This window comes from Engraulis encrasicolus, chromosome 15 (genome assembly GCF_034702125.1).
Source record: "Engraulis encrasicolus isolate BLACKSEA-1 chromosome 15, IST_EnEncr_1.0, whole genome shotgun sequence".
Classification (NCBI taxonomy): Eukaryota; Metazoa; Chordata; class Actinopteri; order Clupeiformes; family Engraulidae; genus Engraulis; species Engraulis encrasicolus.
This window is the reverse complement of record NC_085871.1, coordinates 626363-653895: the sequence shown is the minus strand read 5'-3', so window position 1 is coordinate 653895 and position 27533 is coordinate 626363. Positions and strand designations below refer to the sequence as shown.

At 42.0% G+C, this 27533-nt stretch overlaps 1 protein-coding gene across 1 annotated transcript; it reads left to right on the top strand.

The window, feature by feature from the left end:
- The first annotated feature begins 1907 nt into the window (after window positions 1-1907).
- msh2 (mutS homolog 2 (E. coli)) lies at window positions 1908-17684 on the top strand. Its single transcript, XM_063216747.1, has 16 exons — window positions 1908-2124; window positions 2278-2432; window positions 2953-3240; window positions 5537-5683; window positions 5918-6067; window positions 6767-6897; window positions 7852-8051; window positions 8932-9041; window positions 9216-9339; window positions 9536-9686; window positions 12183-12280; window positions 12567-12812; window positions 13914-14118; window positions 14490-14737; window positions 16475-16656; window positions 17138-17684. The coding sequence occupies exons 1-16, from the start codon at window positions 1917-1919 to the stop codon at window positions 17315-17317; spliced, it is 2823 nt and encodes a 940-aa protein (XP_063072817.1). The 5' UTR covers window positions 1908-1916; the 3' UTR covers window positions 17318-17684.
- The last annotated feature ends 9849 nt before the right edge of the window (window positions 17685-27533 follow it).

Sequence of the window (27533 nt, the reverse complement as noted above, 5' to 3'; positions counted from 1 at the left end):
TGAAATATGACATACAGTATATCACGTAAGTAGTACTCACAGTTTTTGCAGATTTGTGAGTAAAGCAAATTTGTTTATCTTGGTCTCAAGAGAGATGAACAGACCAAGGATATGGATCACTGGAACCATGTCGTGTGATCTGAAGAGACCAAGATAAAAAAAATAAATCTTTAGATGGTGTCAAGCATGTGCGGTGGTAAACAAGTGAGTTTTACAAAAAAGTTTATCCTCTCAATAGCCAAGCATGGTAGTGGGACTGGCATGGTTTGGGGATGCATGCATGCTGTCAACATTGGCAATCTGAAATACACCTAAAAGAAACATGCATGTCAACATGCACTGTGACTACTGAAGCAGATCATGATATTCTCCATAGGATTGCATTCAAATCTCACACCAATCTATTTAAGCCAGGTGCACACTCAAAATGTAAAAGTCCAATGCAATGAAATGTTGAAACGCACACCGATGACCTCCCTTTTAATCCCTTTTCATTTTGAGACGATTCGAGCCAACATGGCCCCTTCTCTACTGGATTTCAATCTGGAGTGTCCTCACTTGTGGGTACATGTTCAAACATTAATGGTATTTTGTTTTTTTCTGAGTGAACAAGAAATTTAAGCGGTTAAATATGTTGTTAAAAGGTCACTAATCATTGTGTCAAAGTGAAATTTCTTTAATGATTTCCTATGAAAAGATATACTCACAAATCTGCAAAAACTGTGAGGGGTGTACTCACTTACGTGATATACTATTGGATTTTGTAAAGGAATCTTAGAAAATACATTTGCAATTCAAATTAAGTTATATCCAGGGGACCTAAGGTGCGGTCTGTTTTAAAGGTGGCTGTCTTCAATATAGGCCTAAAGTGCAGGGGGGGAATCCTGGTTTGTGTTCATAGTACTGCCCTCGGAGGACTTTTACGGCCCTCGGATGAATTTTAAGTGGCCCCTCGAATGAAAAAGGTTCCCCACCCCTGGTCTACATGGTCCAGGTCCAGTTGATGTGCAAATTTGATGAGGATAGGCCTACTCATTGCACCTGACCCAAGTGAGTAGTAGTTCATACACCGCACTCTTCCGTGTGGTGCGTCTCCAGTTGAATAACTTGAAAGGTGAAAAAGTGGATCGCACTCGGGTTCTTCTTTTTTTCTTTTTTCTTTTGTATTTACATAGCAGCAGAGTAGACAAACGTTTCGGCTGTTGCCTTCGTCAGTGTCTCCAATGACCCAAGTGACCAAAAGACTGGACTCATGAACACCCATACATAGTGGAACATACACTAGGCCTAAAGGTGTAAAGCAGGGGTGGGGAACCTTTTTCATTCGAAGGGCCACTTAAAATTCCTACAAGGGCCGTAAAAGTCCTCCGAGGGCCGTACTGTGAACACAAATCAGGATTTCCCCATGCAACGTAGGTCTATATAGAAGGTAGACACCTTTAAAACAGACCCCACCTTCTCTAGCCCCCTTGAATATAACTAAATTGTATTGCAAATGCATTTTCTAAGATTCCATTACAAAATATGTCACATTTCATGTGAAGCTGCATAACATTAAAATTGCTTCGGGGGCCGGATAAAACGACCTCAAGGGCCGCAAATGGCCTTGATCGAGACATATTCCCCACCCCCCTGGTGTAAAGTATGAAAGCATTTTTTTGTGTGCATATTATCCACTATTCAGATGGTCGCATGCACGTTCACTTTCATCCACGAAAAAACAAATTGCACCGATCGCAGTGAGACATGATATATCCTAAACGTTTGCAAAAAAAATAGTGAGTAAAATACTATAGTTTTGAAATGAGAAGGCGCAGAGGGCAGAGGGTACCCTCCTGTCACGGGGCCTGTGACGACAGACACGGAAATCGTTCCTCATTGGTCGCCCCCACCGGACTGTGGCGGGAGATTCCAGCATGGCGGTGCAACCTAAGCAGAACCTGTCCATGGACAGTGCTACAGAAACATCTTTTATAAACTTTTATTTCTCTATGCCCGAGAAACCTGACACCACCTTTCGCATTTTCGACCGCAACGACTACTACACCGTGCATGGGAAAGATGCCATTTACGCAGCAAAAGAAGTGTTCAAAACAAATGGAGTCATCAAAAATCTTGGATCAGGTAGCGCTAGAACAAGAACTAGCTGTTGTTTGCTCACGAAAGAAAAACTTGGATGTGCTGTTAGCTAACTATGAACATATCTGTCTGTGCGTTTGGTGTATTAAGATCATCTTTTTCTGCTCGCGTGTGTAACATGCGGCTGTATTATTACAGGGACCAAGAAGCTGGAAAGCGTCATCCTCAGTAAAATGAACTTCGAATCCTTTGTGAGGGATCTGCTGTTGGTTCGCCAGTACCGTGTTGAGGTCTACAAGAACAGGGCTGGTGGCAAGAGTACCAAAGAGAATGATTGGCAAGTGGAGTACAAGGTTAGTCGTTATCTAGTTTTAATAAGTCCGTTTGTTTATGACTCGTGTGTGCAAGACACGTGCAGGCATTGGTATTGACCCCAGATAATGTCCAATAAGGACTAATCGGGCTCTAGGAAGTCAACGTGCTTAACATTTGCATCCCATATGTCAGCAGGGTGCTGCAGCTGCATTGACAATGGCACCCATGCAGCACTGTGCCGCACTACTGGGACAATTTATGTGTACAGATGCATAAAAAGCGATTGGAGACAGGTTTTTCTCCCTTTACATTATTTTATTTGGAAGGTCAACATAAATTTCTCTTACCATTACAGTTGGTGAAGCATTAATCCTAGGCAAGGGAATTTATTTCTTAAGTGCATTTCATACATGGAAGCAATTCATTGGGCTTTACAAAGAGATAATAACCATGGAATAAATAGTCAGCAATAATCCTAAATCCTATCAATTATTGGTCCTTCACTGTCTTACTTCAATGCATATTACTTGTTTCATTACCACATCACCATTGGAACAGGCATCTCCAGGAAATCTGTCCCAGTTTGAGGAGATCCTGTTTGGCGGCGGCGGAGCTCCAGGAGAGGGGGCGGCAGGTGTAGTTGGCGTGCGGATCGGCAGCGGGCCCGACGGGCAGCGTGTGGTGGGGGTGGGCTACGTGGACTCCACCCTGAGGAAGGTTGGTGTGTGTGAGTTCCCCGACAATGACCAGTTCTCCAACCTGGAGGCCCTGCTGGTGCAAATCGGGCCCAAGGAGTGTGTCCTGCCCATGGGGGACGTCGCGGGAGACACAGGCAAGCTCCGACAGGTCAGTGTCAAGACACAATATTTGGCTTCGGTCATGAAAGGTGTGCCGAAGTCTCCGCCCCTTGCGGACTGCTCATGGGCCCTTAGGATTAAAAAATGTGACTAGGATCTAACGGACAGATTCTGATCCACTTCGCCTTTCCTCCTAGATCACATTCTGTACCTTATAATTAATGATAACCAAGGGTGTGATTGTCGACTTAACTTTTCAAGTGATTTGTGAGCGTGCAAAAATACGCAATTATTTGGAATACACAAGAGACTGGCGTGCAGCCACTTTAGCCGAGGTTCAACAGTAGGGTTGGCTGCTTGCCTTCAGCCTTCCTTCACGTTAAATACATAGGGTGCACGCTGTAGTCTATTACCTACTCCTGCTTGCCGAAAATGACAGGATTTCCAACGCCAATCCAAGTCTTTAAAATTCACTACTACTTGCGAAATCCATGGTATATGTCCAGTGTTTCCCATACATTGAGGAAACTATGGCGGCCCGCCATAGTTTAAATTTGGCCGCCATAGTTTACGAAAATGTAAAAAAAAATAATAATAATAATTTTTTTTTTTTTTTTTTTTATTTTTTATTTTATACGATATCCGTGTTTGTTAAAAGCGATTTCAATTACGATTTCCTTCGCATTTTCCTCCTGGAGTAAATACATCCTATAGAGAAAACCACAAGTGCTTGAAAGAGAGAGGGATCAAAAGCCTTGTCAAGTTGTTGTAGTTAACTTGGGTTTGGGAGCAATAAAAAAAAAAAAAAACCTTCCGAGAAGGGACAGTTGGGATGAGTTTACTAACACTCCCCAGGCTTTGTTTTACAGTTGTAATGAGTTAGGTGACAGGCCTTCATTGACAAGGCAGAGGAGACATCGGGCTGCATATAGCAATGAATGTGTAATGAATGTGAATATAGACATAAATGTGTAATATGTTGTTCAGCCCTTTTAATGGGAGGAATTTTGAAAAACTGGCCCTGTGACCAGCACCCCTCATGTAGAATGTGTGTGTGGGGAAAAGGCATAGCCTACCCTCTTAGACCCTTTTTGTTTATGCGTTAACAATTTCACAGCAATCTTAAATTCTTATCTCTGCTCCTATTTTGTTTTATTATTTTTTTTCATTACATAGACCCCTGCATGTGTATTATGTAGCCTTATTTCTCAAAATATAAATGGCTGAAATGTAGGTGTAGGCCTATAGTTTCTCCATGCGCCAATGTCATACTGTACTCATTGTTTTGCCATTTTGCATTTACACTGCGTGAATACCCCCCCCCCCCCCCAAAAGCCCGCGTGAAAAGACCCCCCCCGCCAGCCCGGACAAAAAAAAATCCCGGCTGCCCCCATAGTTTCCAAAATTTCTGTGGGAAACACTGATGTCTAATAGAGCTGCACTATTAATCGAAAAATCTAAATCGTGATAAAATAGTGAAATCGAACTCCATTCACCATTCACTCCATTCAATTCCATTCAAACTGTTTGTGAGTTGTGACCTATGGTCCAGAACAGAAGTATTGTAGCTGCGGCACCCCATTGTTGACTGTAATATGCTTACCTAAAGACGAATTGGGACGTTAACAGTTCAATGCCATTAGTAAGTTAAGTCTGTGGTGACACTACCTAGGATCAGGATGTGTATTCTATGACTTGCGTTTGCCATGATGTCTTATATTGGATTGTAATGAAAACTGATGGAACTTTGTGGACTTTAAAGCACGTAAATGTTAAAATTACGCTGCAATTACTGTATGGAACAATTTTATTTATAATGATTGACAAGTAACAGACCAATAATTCATTTATATACTGTATTAGTGTGATGGTGTGACATTCACTTGGGATGGGGTTGCCATCATCACACTGAGATCACTACGGTCTGCTTTTTAATGACTAGTTCTTTGAAATTGGTCTTGTGCTTTTAACCCACACATACTGTATAGATGGCAGTGATGTGTCCGCTGTGTTGCAGAGCGACACAGTTGTATGGAACTGATTCTGATACCGTATGGGGCAGTGGTGGCTAAGGTGGTAGAGGAGCCGTACAGCAACCAGATGGTTGCCTGTTCGAGTTCTGCTCTGCCTGACCCCATCACTGTGTCCTTGAGCAAGATGCTTGACCCCAAGTTGCTCCTGTTGGCAGGGTGGTACCCTGCATGGCAGCCACTGCCACCGGTGGGTGAATGGGTGAATGTGAGGCATACAACGTAAAGCGCTTTGAGTCCTCGAAGGAGTGGAAAGGCGCTATATAAATGCAGTCCATTTTACCTTTTACCATTTTACTGATTGCCTACATGAAGGTTGTCCAGCGAGGAGGTCTCTTGCTGTCAGACAGGAAGAAGTCGGAGTTCACCATCAAAGACATGGTGCAGGATTTAGACCGACTGCTGCGGGCGCGCAAAGGGGAGACCGTCTCCAGCGCTGCCCTACCTGAAATGGAGAAACAGGTGGGACAGGCATCACAATAATATTACACATGATTTTAGTGATTTTACATCACAGTAATATTACCAATACATGACATTTACATTGCTATGCCCTAGCCTTTGCTTACTCACTTTTAAAAGTCTAACAGTCTTCATCTCAAAATAGAAACTGAAGATGGCAAATGCTCCCTTAGTTTCTTTACATGTATGAAGTGAGGAGGTCCAATGACTTGATGATATTTGTGCTGCCCACAGATTGCTATGTCCTGCCTGGCAGCCGTCATCAAGTACCTGGAGCTCTTGTCCGATGAGACCAACTTCAACTCCTTCCAGATGACCACGTTTGATCTGCATCAGTACATGCATCTGGACAACGCTGCGGTCAAGGCGCTCAACCTTTTCCCTGTAAGAACATGACTTGTGTGCTGTGGCTGCTTTTTACTTCAAGTTATACAGGGCTAGAGACCTAGGTACATTTTCATCACTATTCGGGACTAGGGATGCAAACGATTAATCGACTGCGTTAATCGATTCAAAAATATTAATCGCAATTAATCGACAATTCAACTGACAAGAGACCCAGGTGAAATGGGCATGTGAAGAGTGTGTGTGAAGAGGGATGTGAATAGTGGGAATATTTAAATCACCTTTGGATTAAAGAATTAAAATAGAATTAATTGAAATGTCGTATATTATATCAATTTTTAACAAAAATGTTTAGATTTAGTAGTTTTTTTTTTTTCGAGAAACATTGAGATTTTCAGGGGGGAAAACGCCGCTTATCAATTAATCGTATGTCGATTGATAAGGCCATCAATTAATGATTAATGAATTAATCGATAAGTTGCATCACTATTCGGGACTAGGACTAGATTTTTAGGCTAGACTCAATTAAATCAATATTGGCCCATGCACCATTTATTTTATGTTGTCAAATGTGAAAAAAACAAATTAATTAATTGAAAAAGATGCATTTAAAAAAATGTGGGGGGAATCAAACCGTAGGTCAAAGATGGTGATACAAACCGATTCATGAGTTAAGTGTATCGTATCGTTACAGCCTCAGCCTCCTATGATGTCTGTTCTTGTGTGTGGTGTCTTAAGGGAACGGACACGACTGCAAGCTCCCACTCCCTCTCGGGCCTCCTGAACAAGTGCAGGACCCCACAAGGCCAACGGCTGGTCAACCAGTGGATCAAGCAGCCCCTCATTGACAAAATCAAGATTGAAGAGCGGTGAGTACATTGCTCTTCACCTATCCTAGCAAGCCAGACCATCAACGTGAAATGCTCATATGCTCCATGCTAAACCCATCTCAATAACTACACACAGATTTGTAGAGTAGACAGAGCATTGTAATTGGAGGACAGAGCCAAGCCACATTCATGGCCCAGCCACGGTTATCCTCTATGGTCTAGACTCTAGACCAACCCAATATGGCAATATGTGATGTTATCGCATCCCGGCATGTGTGTCACGATGCGCATCGAATCGTGAACCCCTTGCCAATACCCACCCCTACTCTTCACCCTGTTTTTCATTACATGAAGTTATTTTACTTGCTCACCAGCTTTCAGTTATTTTATTCAGAGATAGGGAAAGTGCTAGCCTGCATTCTTCCTTAAAACAAATAATCAATTTCTTCGTCTCTAAGTTTGAATGTAGGTCTTTAGCATTCTGCATATCTCTCCTAATCCCAAAACCCACCTGTTCTACAATAATCACATTAACCATGACAAATCCAAGATATGGGCCTCGGAAAATTAAACCTAGCAAACAGAGGCCTACCTTCCTTATACTCAAAGCTCACTTTCTGATAATGGATATTTTCAGATATTGTGGTAAAGTTTCTCATTTTCACCTCAGCAGCTACTTTTCCCCAACTGTGTGTGTCTCTGTGTGTGTGTGTGTGTCTCTGTGTGTGTGTGTCTCTGTGTGTGTGTGTGTCTGTGTGTGTGTGTGTGTGTGTCTCTGTGTGTGTGTGTCTCTGTGTGTGTGTGTCTCTGTGTGTGTGTGTCTCTGTGTGTGTGTGTCTCTGTGTGTGTGTGTCTCTGTGTGTGTGTCTCTGTGTGTGTGTGTGTGTGTTTCAGAGAATTTCAGGCAATTTTAGCATATATTTGTCAGTGTCTGGGAAATGTCAATATTTTGTGACGTTACTATCCACTCTGTGTGTTCCTTTGATGGGTCAGACTGGATCTTGTGGAGAGCTTTGTGGAGGATTCGGAGCTGAGGCAGAGCTGTCAGGAGGACTTGCTCCGCCGCTTCCCGGACCTCAACCGGCTGGCCAAGAAGTTCCAGAGGCACAGCGCCACGCTGCAGGACTGCTACCGGGCCTACCAGGCGGTGGGCCATCTTCCTGGCCTGGTGCTGGCCTTGCAGCGCTACAGTGGTGAGCAGCGAAGTCGGCCTCGGCCCTGTTCAGGGGCTGCATTTCTCTCGAGACCATAGTTGCTAACTGCATTAGCTACTTTGTTGTTTGCGATGCAATTTCCCATTGGCAACTACCTAAGTTGCTAACTGGCTAACAACTAGTCTAGTTGTCCAGTTATTGCATTAATACGGCTGTAAACCACACCGTTTTCCGTAGCTTTTGACCACAGGAAGAACAGTGCTCTTGTAAAGGGGAAGCTGATGAAATGTCAATAAACAAACAATCAATCAATCAATCAAGCTCATAGATATGAACACAAGACCCCTCCTTTATATTGGAATGAATGGCAGAAGTCAGATCGTCCTCATGTTGAGTCAGTATAACGCTGTGCTCAATCGGTGATGAGGCAATACGCACGCTATCCTGTAGGTGACAGTGACACAACATCTAAGAAAAATACAGGATACTGGACGAAGGCGGTACCCAGGGTTGGGCCACGACAAAAGCCTGAGCACGGCATGTGGTCTTCATATATGAGTTTAGCAGTGAGCAAATGGACTTTTATTTTAGCTGAAATAAGTCCAGCTGTTAGCAGATTAATTCCACCCTAGGGTTAGAGGGATGATAATCGTCACAGACTTGTAATACTGTTATGATTCGCTCTTCCCATGTTCTTAATTTGATTATTTTGTAGGAAAGGATCACGAGATGTGTGTTGTCTAATTTTGTACTTTTCAGTTTGTATGTCACCGAGGAAGAGTGTACCAGTTGATCAATGTCTGCCACACAATGACTGAACAACCTAACAAACATCTGTGTCTTTCTCTTCTGAATAATTTTGATGAGTGTCTTCTACGTCCGCCTCTCATCCATTCCATGTATCTGCTCTTTCCTATAGGGAAGCATGACGTCCTTTTGAATGCAGTTTTCGTCACTCCTTTAAATGACCTTGTGTCTGATTTCTCCAAGTACCAGGAGATGATTGAGACCACACTGGACATGAACCAGGTTAGCCATGATATTGCCCTTTGTTCAAGTCCTTCAGTCTTTGGGCACACTTTACAGTGGGCTACTCTTGTCTTGTAACATCTACTAACCTTAATGGGGTACCATCCTTCATTCCACTTTTTGAGTTCAACAACTTAGACATTTCTGTTTCCCCCCCCGCAAATCCTTGTTTAGATTGAGCATCATGAGTTTCTGGTGAAACCCTCTTTTGATCCGACTCTGAGTGAGCTTCGGGAGAGCATGGACAAGCTGGAGAAGGGCATGCAGGCTGCTCTAAGCAGTGCTGCCAGAGAGCTGGGTACGTGGCTTCAGTTTTTTAGGCTACACCATCACTGTGGACACAGTGAATTTATTACACTGACTCTATTTCTGAATCATGAACATCATTTCAAGTTGCATATCTACTGTATGAATGAAAAGTGAATCCAAAATGACCTGTGCAAAATCCAGTGTCATTTCGACATGTCTTCTGACAAAGCTGTTGTCATCCACAGGTCTAGATGCGGGAAAGACGATGAAGTTGGAATCCAATGCCCAGATCGGTTATTATTTCAGAGTGACCTGCAAGGAGGAGAAAACTTTGAGGAACAACAAGAAGTTCACCACACTGGATGTGCAGAAGAATGGTGTACGCTTCACCAACAGGTTAGACAAGGCCTCATAGATCACTAATATTGTTACTAGTCATTTGTAGAGATGTACCGGATCCTGATTTTTAGGATCCTGCCGGATACTGGAATCACTGCTTAAGATCCTGCCGAATCCGCAACCGGATACCGGTGTTCTGTCGAGATGTGTTGCCTCGTCGAGATGAGCGACCGGTCGCCCTATTCGATAGTGGTGTTCTATCGATTTGCGATGCCTCATCTAAATGAGCTACCTTGATTTTCCGGTCCACGTAGGACTGTTTTAATAACCATAACTTTGTTTATTTCACGGACAGTGGTGTGCAATCGTTCGTGCGGAGTTTAATAAGAACGTGCGGCTGCTGACCACTAAAAAACCGCGAGCCTCTCGTTTGAGTAAGTTAAGAAACGTGCCATATGAAAGAGAGTTGAGTTTGCGCAAATACTGGAGAAAGTGTTTGGGATCAGGGCCTGGGGTTGTTTAATGCAGTCATTTGCTGTTGGTTTGGTTTCAATGCGACGTGGGCTCGCAAGGCAAATTGCCACATGAAATCATGTGCTATGGGGATAAACAAGCGCGGCTTAGATATTCCCAGATAGCAGATAGCGTATTGTGGCTTTGTTTTGGCAGTCTGTCTTTTAATGACCGGAATCATATTTTCATAACATCCCCACCAGTGCGTTTCTTATTACCATGTTCAGGCATTTTACAATGCAGTCGATTCAAATTCTTGAGTGAAAAGGGTGGAGGGAGCATTTTGACAGCTCAATCAGAGGTGGCGATTTTTTCCATTTTGCAATGAGAACGCCTCCTCTACATAGCCTAAATAGTCTTTTCTGATCGATGTTACAATGTTCGAGGCTGAGTGTGTGAGCGATTACGGTTAGGCAACAAAGTAGCAAATGTTCGAGGCCATGCTATTTCGCAGATTTTTCAATGATCTGCTGGATGATCCACGCTATTTCCCGTTTTCCCCCCAGGGGATATATCGTAACTTTCAGTCCATGACAGTCTGTAGACAAGCTATGCTAACTAGACTATGATGACTGGTGGTAACCTCAGGAGGACATAGGCTACAGTTTGAGTCACTAAAGTTGACAGTCTCAGTAACTTTCAGTCCATGACAGTCTGTAGACAAGCTATGCTAACTAGACTATGATGACTGGTGGTAACCTCAGGAGGACATAGGCTACAGTTTGAGTCACTACAAGTTGACAGTCTCAGGGGATCCTATCGTAACTTGCGGTCTCACAATTCGATGGGCAATCACTCGCGAAAACCACCGCGAGGGTGTGCGCATGCGTGCGCATGCTCAGTAGCGAAGAGAATCACATCTCGATGGGTCGCTCATATAGACAGGACACCGGATCCTAAGAAAGGGTTGAAACACATAGCCTACTCACACGTGGGCCCTTTTATTACGTTGGCTCAATCTATTTTTTTAGACTCATAGGCTTACTGCCACACTGCCTACAATGGCCGCTTCCAAGGGGCTTTAACTCCATGCAGCGATTGGGTTTGTGAAAGACTGACTGAAAAGCCTAGGCTACGTAAAAACTAGAGATGCACCAGATCCTGATTTTTTTGGTAACTGCCGGATACCGGATCCACTGCTTAAGATCCTGCCGGACCCAGATCCTGTGAAAAACCCTTTTATCCTGCCGGATCCGGAACCGGATCTTGGATCCGGTGTATCTCTAATTATTTGTTATTATTACTTTTTCTTATTACTTTTTTTTACTCTTATTTTATTTCTTATTTTTCTTTGTCTTAACTTCTCTATGTAATGTTTTGACTGTAGTATTGATATGGACCATGTACTTTGAGTCTGATGTAAATAAAGAATTGAAATTGAATTGAATTATTACATATTATATTAGTGTCACTGAAAATAATCCTGTTTGCAACCTGTTAAATGGAATTGTAAGTTGCTTTGAATGTGCATCTTATTTGCCTCTGTCTTTTCTGCCTACCCCTTTTCCTTTGTTCAAAAACCATCAAAGGAACAGACCACCCTTTTTTGATTTTCACTTATTTGCAGTATTTCCCAGCATTATTCATGAATCATCTGCACATCATTTTCTTCTCAGTGTTTTCAGTACTTAGATTTATTGGATCAGAATTATTAGTATAGCTTAGCATAATCACTGGAAGTAATTGGTAACTAGCGTCAAGCCACAAGTGATCACTGGACAGACTCAATTTGCTGTTTTAAACTCTGGTGAGTTTTACATTACATTACATACACCATTTAGAATGGTTTATAAGTACATTTGATGATGTTTTATTTTGTACCATAGACTTGCATTACTATGCCTAATTTGGCTATCCTGTTAGACCAGGCAATGGAAATACATGGACGAAAATGATATGCACATTCATAAATAATGCTTGGAAATACTGAGTATATGTGAAAATCAAAAGAGGGTGGTCTGTTCTTTTAAGTGCAACAGCAAAGTTGATGATGCTTGATGTGATGAATGATAACTGATGTATGCTGTTCTTGGTGTGCAGCAAACTAAGCTCTCTGAATGAGGAGTACACGAAGAGCAGAGAGGAGTATGAGGAGGCCCAGAACGCCATTGTCAAAGAAATCATCGGTATCGCATCAGGCAAGTACAAGGTTGATCTTCCAGATGCCTTTTCTATGGTAAATACAATCTCAAAATAAGTATATATGAAATATGTTTCCAGATCACTGACGTCTTGTTTTGTATAATTTATCTGCTTGTGTGTTGCCACATCCTCTGACAAGAGGGCAACCCCAAATACACTGCAATTTGGGTGACCTCGCCGCATTTAAACACTCTACAAACAATCTATGACATATGTACTTAACGTCACTTTGGCCATAGTTTTGCTAGGCCGCCCTAACCAGACGTCTTAATGATCCTGCAGGTTACATGGATCCTTTGCATACGCTGAATGAAGTGATCGCCCAGCTGGACGCGGTGGTGAGCTTTGCGCTGGTGTCCCATGCGGCCCCGGTGCCGTACGTGCGGCCGCGCGTGCTGGACAAGGGCTCCGGGCGCCTGCTGCTGAAGGGCTCTCGCCACCCCTGTGTGGAGGCCCAGGATGACGTGGCCTTCATCCCCAATGACGTGTCTTTCACCCGCGGCCAGGAGACCTTCCATATCATCACAGGTACAGTCATCAAGATAGTGCAGATACTGCATCAATTACGTTTGGGTATGTTGCGTGCAACACAGCGTTTGTTTCAAGCGTTTATTTGATCAGGGCTTGGTGGTTGAAGCTTGAAGATGTTTTAAACCTTGAGTTGTGGCCCGTGGGCCATTTATGGCCCATGAGACAGTTTTATCCATCCTCCGATATGATTTTGATGTCTCCGGTATGCAGTTTCACATGAAATATAACACGTTTTGTAAAACAGTCTTAGAAATGACAGTCTGTTGGAAAGGTGGCCGCCTTCAATATAGGCCTAAAGTGTAGGGGAAAATCCTGGTTTGTGTTCAGAGACGGCCCTTGGGGTTCTTTCCGGTCGAAGGCGCAATGAAGCCTCTCATGAAGTGACACGTCAAGAGGCGTCGCCCCGCTTTCTTATCCCCAAAGCCTCCATGGCAGGCCAAAATTGCGGCGAGGTAGACTTTGATTGTGGAAAAGGCTTTACCCTTGTCTAATGGCTAGAAATACTATAGGAAGCTGAGGAGCTGTAGTTCTACTGTCAGCGTCTGTTACAATAACTGCACGTGAGCCAGCAGACGGCAAACAATGTTCAGGTGCACCAAAATGGCAGCTCCTTGCAGTTCAAAATTGGCTTCGTTCAGCTCTGCTGAAGTCTATGGGTGACTAGACTTGACCCTGCCCCCCTTTCCTTGCCAATCCTTGCAGACATTGATTTTGTAGGTAGACCTGAGCAATGTACTGTAAATGAATGGAGAAGGGTCAGTCAAAAAATGACAATAGTTGAAATGTGCTGCTAAATATCTGCCTAATATGGACTGATTGTAAAATGTATTTTATCAACTCATATGATTGAAGTACATATTTAGCCTGCCATGTCAAATCTGGTCCTTGATTAATGCGTCACTTCACACAGTTTTAGGCCACTTTTTGACAGAGGTGGGTGTCTTCTCCATTGATTTGCATTGATCTAAGTGCACAGGTCTGTCTTTACAAGGTAGAGGCTGCACTTGCCGTTTTCCAATGCTATTGCGAATCGAATTGCAGTGTCGCCTCTAGTCTAATGTTCTACCTCTGTTGATTGCAATGCCGTCTGTTGAACAGGTCCCAACATGGGAGGCAAGTCCACTTACATCCGTCAGGTGGGCGTCATCGTCCTGATGGCCCAGATCGGCTGCTTCGTGCCGTGTGACGAGGCAGAGGTGAGCGTGGTGGACTGCGTGCTGGCGCGCGTCGGAGCAGGAGACAGTCAGATCAAGGGAGTGTCCACCTTCATGGCTGAGATGCTCGAAACGGCAGCCATACTCCGGTAAATATTAATCAGCTGTTTTTTCCGCCTGTCAGTGCCTTGCTTTTCAATGTTCAGTTGAAATCCTTTATAGAGAACAATTAGCAGATGTTTAATGTTCGAGATGTTAAACATTGATTCCAACTGCCGCCTCCCACTTTACCATGTTAATATGCATAGTCATTCGTGTGGGTCTCGCCTTCAAAAAATAACATCTTGTGTACATGTGTTGCTTTTGCCTCTGCAATTTACATAGGTCATTTAACTTATTAGTGATCCACATTGTTTCTGAATAGTCCAGAGTAGGGAGATGAATTGAGTGGGAATGAAGGTTATGGTTACAAAAAAGTTATCACATGTATTTTTAATCTACTATCGATTTTCTTTTTCAGTTCCGCAACAGAAGACTCCCTGGTCATCATTGATGAACTGGGCCGGGGCACTTCCACGTACGATGGCTTTGGGTTGGCCTGGGCCATCTCGGAGTACATTGCCACAGAGCTGCGCTCATTTTGCCTGTTTGCTACGCACTTCCATGAGCTGACTGCCTTGGCTCAGCAACTGCCTGCTGTCCACAACCTGCATGTCACTGCTCTGACCTCCCACAACACCCTCACCATGCTCTACAGGGTCAAGAAGGGTGAGTATTCGAGGACAATGGCTTCAGACCAATTCATTTATTCAGTTCTTTTGGGGGGATTTGTACAATAAGATATTTTTCGCAAAACTAACACACTAATCACAAGAAGATGTTGGTTTGGTATTTTGGGCAAGGCAAGTTTATTTGTATAGCATATTTCATACATGATGGAGGCAATTCAGTGCTTCAGAAGAAAAAAAACATTCACCTTCCAAGATACCCAAGGTCAGCAACAAGAACAGCAAGAGTAATACAAAGCATGAATTAATTTATACAACTAAAATAGGAAAATGATTAAATGAAAACAAATAATGCAAAGAAAAGATTTTTAATAGTAAAATAGATATGTTGGTTCAAAAAGGAAGCATAAAATAGATTTAAAAAGGATAAAGTAAATACATGAGTATATACAAAGTAAAGAGAATAAATAACAAAAAATTCCAGTATCTAAAATCAAGATAAAACCGCAAAACCAGTGTTGGAAGTGGTGGAAGTGGACAGAGGCGTATCTTGTCACCAGGCATGGCAGGCAGCCGCTTGGGGCCCCCAATAGATAGATAGTGAATAACAGCCCACACTTTACCACAGTAGTGGTGATTTTGGTTCAAATGTTCATTCTTTTGCATTTTGGGTTGGGGCCCCACCTTACCGTAGAATCTCCTCTGGAAGTGGAGGAAGGCCAATGACTGAATAGATGGGTCTCAAAAATGGCTTTGGGACAAAATGACCTACCACCTAGCCTGACTTGTGTTAGCTTTGTGAGCTCATACGAGCAGAGAATCGTATATGAGAGTGAGATAAAGCAAGCGGGTTCTTTTCTGGTATCCACTTTACGTCGGGTGAATGCCCCTTAAGGAGACCTTCGATTAGGAGACCTTCTGAGTCTTGAGGTTGAGAATAAATGGAGTCCCTTTAGCGCTGTAGATGGCGGTAGCGCACGTCTTGTGCAAACACCACGAAAAGAGAAGAAGGAGGAGGGACAACGCCCCCTTAGGAGACCAAATTTTGAGCACACGCTTTTGCATTGAGTGGGCGTGTTTCGATTCCTCTTATTATATATCCAACCTCTTTGATACGAGGCTCTGGAGGTCCTTTGGAATCGCCTTGCTCCCAAACCAAAATGTAAAAGAATCAATAAAAGGATTGTGGGGTTTTCAGAGATGTGACGTAGTCAAAATTTAAACGAAGTGGAGAAGGGGGAAAAAGTAAGTGAAACGTTTCAGCAACAATGGCTGCACGCATGGATTCCCTCATCGACATTGATTCTGTAATTTGAACTGTATTTTCGAGTCTGTGGGTAGTTAAAGTAGCAGCTAATTAAAAATGTCAGATAAATGTTTCCCCAATCACAGGGATAAATGTTTCCCCAATCACAGGGATAAATGTTTCCCCCCCAAAAAACACGCCTTCTGAGACCTACTAACCACGTGGGCACCTGATGACTCTGAAGAGTTTTTAACCCCATGTACAGAAACACTTAATAAAACATTAAAACCAAGAAAAAAATGATTTAGCAGTTCTTCATAATAATCTATGGCCTTTTAAATATGAGACTTGCCCATACCTGGGTCAGCTGCCCTCCAGTGGTCAACCGATGTATCATTTTACGCAGTTGTTACTTTGATGGCCAATAGATGGCAGTAGACCCAGATACAGTGACATCATATGGGGAACTTCTTTGATGGAATTATCCATTTTATTCTCTCTCTCTCTCTCCCTCTCTCTCTCTTTCTACAGGTGTGTGTGATCAGAGTTTTGGGATCCATGTGGCAGAGCTGGCCAATTTCCCTCCACATGTGATCGCCAGTGCCCGGGAGAAGGCCCAGGAGCTGGAGGAGTTCCAGGACCTCTCCCAGGAGACCGACGGGGAAGGGGACGAGCAGGGACCTGAGGCCAAGAGGCGGTGCCTACAAAAACAGGTGAAAACCCTGCTGAGCTGCACGTGTTTGAAATTAGGATATGGTTGTGCATGGTCAAAGCCCCTCACATATGAGCTTGCATACCCATGGCCATCCGGGTTCGAGTCCTGCCTGGGCCCTTTGCCATCCCTGCCCCATCTCTCTCTCCCCCACTCTCTTCCCGTGAATAAAGACATAAAAGCCCTTTAAAAAAAGTTAAGAGTTTAGGTTAGACATGGTACAAACGAAAACAAAATCATGACCAAATTTGGTATACATTATCTGCAGGGCATGATGACAATTGAGTTCCACTAATTTTAACCATTGTTTGGTTCTGAGTTGCTTTCACATCATTTCGAGCAGCATCAATCCCTAAGTCATATATTCTGAATTTCTCTCCTGAAGAGACAATAAAGGATAATCTAAAGGATTATCTAATCTAATATTTAAAATCCATTGTGGACTTGTGTGTTTGACCATCAGCCATCTTGTCATGTTTCAGGAGGGGGAGCGCCTGATCGAGGGTTTCCTGGCGAAGGTGAAGGCTCTGCCCCTGGAGGGCTTGACAGAGGCAGCAGTCAAGCAGCGGCTGTGCGAACTGAAAGCTGAGCTCACCACTCACAAAAACACATTCGTCAACGAGATAGTGCAGCGAGCTTCTGGCAAGGCAGCCTCCGTTTGATGATCCAGGGAATGTTACAAAATCAGGGTCTAGTAACTATAACCCAGCTTAGTTAAGCCAGTGGTAAATCACCCATCAGAAGAGACTTGCAGGGTTTGTCTTTCAATCAAAGCAAAGCCACAGGCCTCTTCTATTACTAGATATACGACTTGCTCAGACTAATCATACCCAGTTAAGAGACTAAACCTGCTTCACCAGGTCTTTCTACAGTTACGTTTCTTCAACATGTACAGCATTGACTATATGGAATCTACATTAGAAATCACATTAGTCAGTTACAACAGTTATATTAGTTTTAGGAATGTGTGTCATTTTTCATGTTTCTGTATGTCTTTTTTCCACTTTTGAGTAAATATATTCAACATCAGAGATTGTTTTTTGGTAATATTTCAAGACTGCATGATGCACTTAGAAACTAGAAGCACTCAGAGAGTGCAGACCTCCGCCAAGGAAGCTGCTTGATGGAACATTTGACTATGTTACACCCTCTCTTTCTGCCTTCTTTTGTGGAGTTAGAAACTGGAATGTTTTTCCCTGGCCCGCAATTCAATTTGCGGTCACTAAGGGTGTCTAGATTTATAGGCCAGCAATGGTGAAGAATCTTTAAAAAGGTCCTGGTTCTGGTTCGTGATCCGGGTCACCACCATTTAATCACTTGTTCCTTAGGTGATTACCAACAACTCCACAACGTTTCGTCCAAATCCGTTGATTAGTTTTTGAGTTATCCTGGTGACAGACAGACAGACCAAAGCCATTACCTCCTTGGCGGAGGTAATTACAAACATCCAAAACCTTTTGACAGTTGATGAACATGATAAAAACAACAAAGCAGACATCTGCTCCAACCCTCCATGGCACTCGCACATATCAAAATGTTAAGATGTAATGAGTACTACAGGGTCCGTATTACACAGTGCACCTTTAAGCATAATCTATTCCACCATTTTGTGTAAGGAATATTGAGGCCCGATATTCAGCTGGCGATTTGGCTGGGGTGGGCAAGATGCTAAGCAGCCAACTACGTGATCACATTTTTTTTGAGTGACAACAGTTTCCAACAATCAGAGGTTGCAGAGCGCGAAGCCAGGGATTGTTTGCAAACGGGAAACCATGTACACTGTGTGCAGAATTATTAGGCAAACAAGTTTTTTGACAATATCGTCCATTTTATGCATATTGTCCGCCACCACCCTTTATAGACATGAACACCTATTGGATTTAAGCATTCCAGGTCCTTCATATTGGTATAATAAGAGACTGTGTGATTGAAGGAGCCCACTACCCTATATCAGGGCAAAATTAGTGTGCATTATTATTAGGCAACTTTGTTTTCCTCTGGCAAAATGAGCTACAAACGAGATCTAACAAACTCTGTAAAGACTAAAAACAATTTAGAAGTGTTCTAGAGGGGTGTGGCTGACTTGAAATATTGGTCACATCCATTTAATGCACCGTTACAAGCCATCGGTGTCACATGACATGTGCTCACAAAGTAATTGCCAGATTGAGAAGAATTGAAGATCAAACTACCACAAAACTATTACCCTGCAGTGCTGTTATATTCCAGAACTGAAACTTACATCGAGTGTCCACAAGAACATTGTATTCAGCACTCAGAGACATGGCCAAGGTAAAACAGGCTGAAATCTGAAGACTAACTCAAAAAGAAACTCAAGTCAAGACTGGGTCAAGAATGTCTTTAGACAGTTTGTTCAATGGTTCCAGTAATGTGCACACTCAGATCAGTTCCTGAGTTCCACTCAAATACTAGCAGATTACTGCATGAATACCATTGTCTTTGTAAAAGATGCACTTTTCTCCCTCTAAAAGATCTAGCCATGGGTTCATCCACCCTGTCTGTCAAGAGTCACTTTCCCAAGTCCATAATACCTTTGAAAACTCTGTCCCAGGTATTTTTGACCCAGTCTTGACTTAATTAACTTGTTGAATGGTTGTCTGGTGTCATCCCTTCTTACCTTGGCCTTGTCTCTGAGTGCTCAATACCCTATTCTTCTGGACACTTTGTGTTGGTTTCTGTTCTGGAATATGATAGGACTGCAGGGTAATAATTTTTTTGTAGTTTCACATTAAATTCTTCTCAATGTTTGGCAATGACATTTCTTAAGAGACTGATGACTTTGTAACGGTGCATCTGATAGTTCTGTACAAATGTGACTAACATATTGCTAATTTCTAGACGGCCACATCCCTCTAGAACACTTCAGAATTGTTTATAGACATGATCTATGAGAGATATAGAGATGATCTATGTGTGGCCCATTTTCCCAGAAGAAAACAAATTTGCCTAATAATTATGCACACCTGATATAAGGTGTTGACCAGCTTCGACCACAACCCCATCATGCATGACCTGGAATGCTTAAATCCAATAGGTTTTCATGTTCATATAGATTGCTGTTGGAAAATATGCATAAAAAAGACAATATGGTCAAAAAACATGTTTGCCTAATAATTCTGCACACATTGTATATACCCACTGGCCACTGGGGGGGGGGGGTGGTGGTGGTGGTGACAGGCTTATGATGAGGATGAGGTTAAGGGGGAGTTTGCTCAAAAAAAGGTTGAGAACCACTGAGCTAAATAAACTCAGAAAAATATTTTGGCAGGTTGGTCTAGCATCGCACCATAAGGGAAACTGCAGCTGGGCCATGAAATCTGTCCTCCAATCACCACCAGCATCTGAAATGAAAGCAGCAGGGAAACTCCACCTCCCAGTCATTGTGACACAGCGCACAGGTGTTCACTGCACACAGCAAAATTGCATTTATGCCTCACCTGTGCAATGGGGCAGCCCCCAATGGCACCCAAAAGGGAGCAATGCAGTGGGACTGTACCATGCTCGAGGCACCTGAGAAGAATGGGAGGGAGCAGAGGCGGACTTTCCATTAGGCAAACCTAGGCAAGTGCCTAGGGCCCTGACCAAATGTGTCCTCCATAGGGGCCCAAGCTGTCACACCAATCGCTGTAAATACACAAAAAGTAGGCCAGACCTTAAAGGACCAGTTCAGTCAATTTCAATGTGCTGTTGTATTGCTCACACTATCCTTGACTTGTCAGTACCTGGTGATGCCACATTTTTTGGCTAAGCCCTTTCCGAGATATGAGCAATTCTGACGGGGGCAGCGTTTATTTACATTTAAAAAAAAAAAAAAAAATAGGCCTTCTCCAAATATTTTCCCAAAAGGTACCACTGTATGCAAGTTGTCTGCTGATGTTGTATAACCTTTCGGATGTTTTTGGGAATAAATAAATATGTTTTTTTGAAATGTATACAAAGAGCTGCCCCCATTACAATGACCAAGATCTCGGAAAAGGCTAAAGAAAAACGAAAAAAAGCTTCAGGTACTGACAAGTCCAGGGTAGTGTGAGCATTACAACTGCATGTTGAAATTGACTGAACTGGTCCTTTAATTTGCCACCTGTGTAAAATCGAAGATGAGGTTAAGGGGGAGTTTGCTCAAAAAAAGGTTGAGAACCACTGAGCTAAATAAACTCAGAAAAATATTTTGGCAGGTTGGTCTAGCATCGCACCATAAGGGAAACTGCAGCTGGGCCATGAAATCTGTCCTCCAATCACCACCAGCATCTGAAATGAAAGCAGCAGGGAAACTCCACCTCCCAGTCATTGTGACACAGCGCACAGGTGTTCACTGCACACAGCAAAATTGCATTTATGCCTCACCTGTGCAATGGGGCAGCCCCCAATGGCACCCAAAAGGGAGCAATGCAGTGGGACTGTACCATGCTCGAGGCACCTGAGAAGAATGGGAGGGAGCAGAGGCGGACTTTCCATTAGGCAAGTGCCTAGGGCCCCGACCAAATGTGTCCTCCATAGGGGCCCAAGCTGTCACACCAATCGCTGTAAATATACAAAAAGTAGGCTAGACCTTAAAGGACCAGTTCAGTCAATTTCAATGTGCTGTTGTATTGCTCACACTATCCTTGACTTGTCAGTACCTGGTGATGCCACATTTTTTGGCTAAGCCCTTTCCGAGATATGAGCAATTCTGATGGGGGCAGCGTTTGTTTACATTTTTAAAAAAAATAATATAGGCCTTCTCCAAATATTTTCCCAAAAGGTACCACTGTATGCAAGTTGTCTGCTGATGTTGTATAACCTTTCGGATGTTTTTGGGAATAAATAAATATGTTTTTTTGAAATGTATACAAAGAGCTGCCCCCATTACAATGACCAAGATCTCGGAAAAGGCTAAAGAAAAACGAAAAAAAGCTTCAGGTACTGACAAGTCCAGGGTAGTGTGAGCATTACAACTGCATGTTGAAATTGACTGAACTGGTCCTTTAATTTGCCACCTGTGTAAAATCGAAGATGTATACAAAACATAAAAATAGCACCAAAACACAGAATTGTATGTCTATATAATGACTTTTGAGGGCCCCATGTTTATATTACGCCTAGGGCCCAAAAATGACTAGGTCAGCCCCTGGGAGGGAGCACTGGTCTCTCCACCATCCTGGCCGGTCGTGAGTCAAACCGGCAACCTTTGGGCAACAAGTCTGACGCTCTCACCGCATACCCAATGACTCTGCCCCATCTATCTGAGTATTGAATTTCTTTTCTGACTGAATCTGTGTAGTTAGTCGTTGGGGAGGGCTCACTGCCCTGGGGCCTCATGTACAAAGTTTGCTTACGCACAAAAGCTACTCAAGTTTTTGTTTTTGTTTTTTTTTCCCGTGCAAATGTTCAGATGTACTAAGACTGCCTGTGTACAACATTTCATCTGTAATCGGATGTACCATAAGAATCACCATGAAAACCTGCTTATGCATGGACTGATGCATTTGAAACTAGATTGTAATTAATGTAGCCATTTTGCCCATCACTGTTGGTATGTGTGACTAGGTATTCTGGGTATTTCTGTGGTACATCTAGTTCCCTGAACCTTACAGCGTATTGCGTTGGTCGTATCGTGCTGTGCATTATTGCAAAAAAAAAGAGTGCCATGGCAGGATGCATCATGCAGTCCTGTTAAACCATTTTGACATTGGCATTTGACATTTACAGCCACTACTATCTAATTCTAAAAGGCCACGGTGTAAAAATCAGCCAATCAGATCAGGTGCTGTGGTTGCAATGCATGGGTGGGGCCAGAGCCATCTAATAACAGAGTTGCGCAAACCGGGGACCAGGAAGTCGGTTGGTGATGTGATTCGCGTAGATTAAAATGTTTCTTTAACAGTAAACATATGTTCGTTGGAAACTAACACAGAACCATCACATACCAAACAAAGATTAAGTACAAACAAATTACATGACCTTTACCACATTTTCTGTGTTATACCGCCACCTCCTGGAACTAAGTAACTTCTAATAGAACTAAAGTCAATGGGGATTTCCATGTTAACTCTCCGTGAGGCTCCATGAGAGCCGCCATTGCTGTGGAAAGATTGGTCCATAGAGGTCTATGGGAGTGGCGTAACTCTGTTATTAGATGGCTCTGGGTGGGGCAACACCATCTTCTACGTCTGGAGGTCACTAGTCCTTGTATACAGCCCTTACCAAAGGTTTTGTCGCCGATCCATGCTGTGGGAACAACAGATAATAACCTGACGTTCAATTAAACACTTGCCGTCAGAAGTCATTCATATGAACACTACAACCCTCCCAAATGAAGTTTTATGTACAAAAATAAATGTCTTGCACCAAAGAAAGATAAACCATTTAATGAAAACAAAGGGTAGATTTGAACAAGACAAAGTGAGTTATTATCTGCTCATTTTCACAATATTTTCTATAGGTGACAAAACTTAAAGTATACAGATAAGGTGTCTTACTTAATCACTGTATCACTCTCACCTCTTCAGAAAATCAACTTTGACCATGTTTAGGGTCAGTGTTTGTAATTATGGAAAGCAACACCAATGAAAAAACAACAAAAGTCAATGAGTAATGGTAACATATTTGCTATTTGTGGAGCTATACATCCACATTCATGATTTAATCAATGAAAACAGCCCTCAAATACCAGCAGCACACATGCAGCCCCACATAAGAGCTACCATGTTTCACTTTAGGCATCATGCATTTGTCTCCGTATTCTTCATCTCCAACACCATAGACTTTTCATGATATCAGTTCTAAAATGATTGATCTTGAGATCATGACGTCAGAGTATAGAGTCCCATTGGACTTCATTTTTGTCAGAATTAGGCCCGGCAAACTCTTGGCTGGCTTTTTTGTGACTGGACAGTGGGAAAGGCTTCTTTGGTGGATGACACCCACATATGCCATTCCTCGCCATGTGCTGCTGCATTTTGTGTCATGGGAAATATGGGGGACTCCTGGACTATGTACACTTTATTTTTGGTGTGTGTGGGTGTGTGTGTGGAGTGACACAGGGGGTGACTTGTGTTTAACCCCCCATCTCTTTTTCTAAGGAATACAATGGACATTGTACTAGGAAAGAGACTATGGACACTCCTGGACACTTTATGGCCACCTTGTCTTGGCTACTATGTGCCACTTAGCTAAGGCACATGTGAACACTGTGGACACTTTACACTTTATACTTTTGGTGTGTGTGTGTGTGTGTGTGTGCGTGTGCGTGTGCGTGTGCGTGTGCGTGTGCGTGTGCGTGTGCGTGTGTGTGTGTGTGAGAGAGAGAGAGAGAGAGAGAGAGAGAGAGAGAGAGAGAGAGAGAGAGAGAGAGAGAGAGAGAGATGCCTTGGCAATAAGTATGCAACAGTGAGCTATATATGATTATTTTATGTGTAAATATGTGTGTTATGTCTTGTGGACAATGTCTTTATGTCTTTATTTATGTGTGTATGCTACTTGACACCTTAATTTCCCCCTGGGATCAATAAACGATACTCTACTCTACTCTACTAATATTACCCCAGTTTATATTTCTACTTCCTTAGATAAATGTGGTGAACTTAAATAACAGCTTTCTATAACCCTGCTCACCTAAAAAAAACTTTCTTCCACTACCTACAACAGTCTTGTTGTCAAGTCTTGTCACTTGGGTATAGCACTGGCCAGCCCAGTCACACTGAGGTAGGATGGAAGAGGAAGCATAAGATAAAACCAAACTATCTGAATAAACTCGGAGGCATGCAAGGCTTTTTTTGCAATTCCAAATGACAAACTGTCTTTGCTTGAAGGCGCACATGGATACAGTCCTTCAAGCTAAAGGAAGTCTTACGAGATATTCATTTGGATCTTACAGCACCAGTGCCTTTCTGATGTTATAGGGTGATTTATCACATTATTATGGATACCACATTTCTGGACCAACACTTCTGTCTTGCCAAAATGTACCCTTTCCATGTTCATTAAATGATATATCTTTCTTCAGGGCAACACATTTATTCGTGTGCATAACACCTTATTTAGGAGGGTTGTAGCTGTCATATGAGTGAATTCTGAAGCCAAAGTATTAATTGAAAGTCAGGTTATTAGTTGTTCTTCCAACAACAAGGATAGGCGACAAAACTTATGGCAAGGGCTGTAAACCAGGGAAACAGTGGCTTAGGTGTAGTGTGTGGGTGGGGGGGAGACCTCTTATTTACAATGCTGCACAAGTGTAGATCATATTGTGTCAATTAACACTGGACTAGGGGGAAGATACTTTTTTGCAATGTATTAAAATGTACTTAGTAATGTACTTAGCCCAAAAAGCACAAAACACACTAGATTCTACGTTCATTTTTATGCATTGGTACTTTTTTTAAGTAACTAAAAAAATATTAGTTTTAAAGTTAACACCAGCTTTAACTTTTCGAATCGACAGCACCAGGCAAGCGCAGCCAAATCTACGTCAGGCGTCAGAAACTACTTTTTTTTTTTTTTTTTTATTTTTTATTATTATTATTTTTTTTTATTGTACAATTTTGAGCAATACAAAACATACGAACTTGAGACAGAAGACAATAATAGACAAAATAAGGTCAAATAAATTAAATAAATAATAATAGCACAGGACAAAAACAAAGAAAGAAAATATTTTTAAAAAGGAAAAAAAGAAGAGGGGGCTATCTTACATTACATCGAAGCTGTCAAGTGTATTAATGAGTTGGATACTCTTCTTAGTCTTTACAAATTTAAGGGATCTAATGTACAAAGACCATTCATTCTTAAATGCCACCAGTACAGGAGTTGTTTTGACACATTTACATCTGTGGATGAAGAATTTCCCTAAACAGATTATTACATTTAGTAAGAGCTCTATGTTCTTATCTTTGTGTAAGTACCCATATTTGATTATGTTCAAGTCAAAGAGAGGAATGTCTGGAAAGCATTCACACAGCCAGTCGTACATATCACTCCAGTAAGTATTACTATACACGCATGTGAAAAATAAATGATCCGTGGTTTCTATAGTGTCATCACAGAATATACAATTATTCAGTTCAATGTTAAATCTGTGGATCTTAAATCTTTAGGAGCTCCCTAGAGGGGTAAATGTTATTAAAAATTTTAAAATGTAATTCTTTTGTCTTTGGAGGGATAGGAAGTTTTAGGGATAGAGTGCGTAGCTTTTTAAGAGTAAGTGAGTCTGTATACTGGGGATTGTCTTTGCGTTGATGGTAAGGAAATAAGTGAGATGTGAATAGCCCACGTATGACTTTGTTAGGGATGTCTTTACTGGTAAAATCATCTTCACCAATTCTTAAAGTACTGGGAAGGGCTGGGGTGGAAACTGCAGGTGCTGAGTTTTGGATCATTAGAAGGAAAGCTGGAGGGAGACATTTTAAGACCTTGTTGTATTGTTGCCGGTTGCATTGGAAATTATATTTTACACAGAATTGTTCAAAAGAAAGGACATCCCCATGCTCCATCCAGCAATTGCATGTTGTCCATATGTCCCCTCTCCAACCATTCATCAAAGCACAAAGATTTATTTCTGTGGAGGATATACCTACAGTTCCAAATGGGTGTGTGTTATGTGGAGTTAAAGTTGTGTTTGTACAGAAGATTCCAGTTTAGTAAGACTTGAGAGTGAAAAGAGGATATTTTAACAGGCAACTTATTGGGAGTAAAATCACAGTGCAGGAGAAATTTGATACCGGCCAAGCTTTTTAAATAGTTCCCTAGGGATACAAAACCAGAAACTATTGTAATTACTAAGAATGTTTTTTAGCCATTTAATTTTAAAGTACCATTAATGCATTCAAAATCTATTGCTTGTAAGCCACCATCTTCATAATTTCTTACCATTGATGCCTTTCTTAGGTAATGATTTTTTCTTCTCCAGATATAGTCAAAATTTAATTTGTTGATGGATTTTATCATTTTATCAGGGAAGGGTAATGAACTGGCAGGGTAAACACACAACGGGAAAAATACTCTCAAATTTAGTTACATATAATGCGACCATAAAGTGATAGATCTCTATTTAGCCATCTATCTAATCTGGATTTGCATTCATTTTAATTTGGTATGCATGTTTAAAGATTCACTTAGGTTCGTGTCTTTTTGTTATATGTATTCCAAGATATTTAAACTGAGGATTTTTATGGGAATGCCATACACAGAAGAGTGGGTGGGAGTTTGTGTAAAGCTAAAAGTTCACATTTTTTTTTAAGGTTAAGTTGTAACCCTGAGGCATTTGAGAACCCTTTAATGTACTCAATGGCCTTTTGGGACTTGTTCGTGATCTTTTAGAAATAAAGTGGTGTCATCAGCTAGTTGACTGATTTGAAGTTTGGTATTGAAAATTGTCATGTGCTCAATTTCTGAGTTTTTAATTAGGATAGAAAGCATTTCTGCAGCAATTAAGAATAGATAAGGAGAGATGGGGCACCCTTGTTTTATACCTCTACTTGTGGTGAAACGGGGTGAAGTACCTTTGGAGAGAGAGACAGAGCTGTTGGTGTCATGGTAGATGCATTTGATTATGTCCCTGAAAATTGTTCCAAACCCGCAGCACTCTAGAGCCTGAAAAATAAAATCATGTTCTAGAGTGTCAAATGCTTTATAAAAGTCAAGGAAAAGAATAAAACCATCATCCTGTATATAATTGTTATATTCTATTAAGTCTAATACCAGACGTACATTGTTATGTATAGATCTGCCTCTCATAAACCCTGATTGTGTTTCACTTATTATTTGGGGGAGACCGTTTTTCAGTCTATTTGAGAAGACATGTGTTAGTAGTTTATAGTCATTGTTAAGGAGAGTAATTGGTCGCCAATTTTCAAGATTTTTTTCATCTTTACCAGGTTTGGG

What these genes read in the sequence shown, in the direction of transcription:
- msh2 (XM_063216747.1), top strand. Translation starts at nt 1,917, where the DNA reads ATGGCGGTGCAACCTAAGCAGAACCTGTCCATGGACAGTGCTACAGAA. An exon ending in CAGTGCTGCCAGAGAGCTGG is followed by an intron (nt 9,340 to 9,535) that starts GTACGTGGCTTC and finishes TGTCATCCACAG; the next exon opens with GTCTAGATGCGGGAAAGACG. An exon ending in GGTGTACGCTTCACCAACAG is followed by an intron (nt 9,687 to 12,182) that starts GTTAGACAAGGC and finishes CTTGGTGTGCAG; the next exon opens with CAAACTAAGCTCTCTGAATG.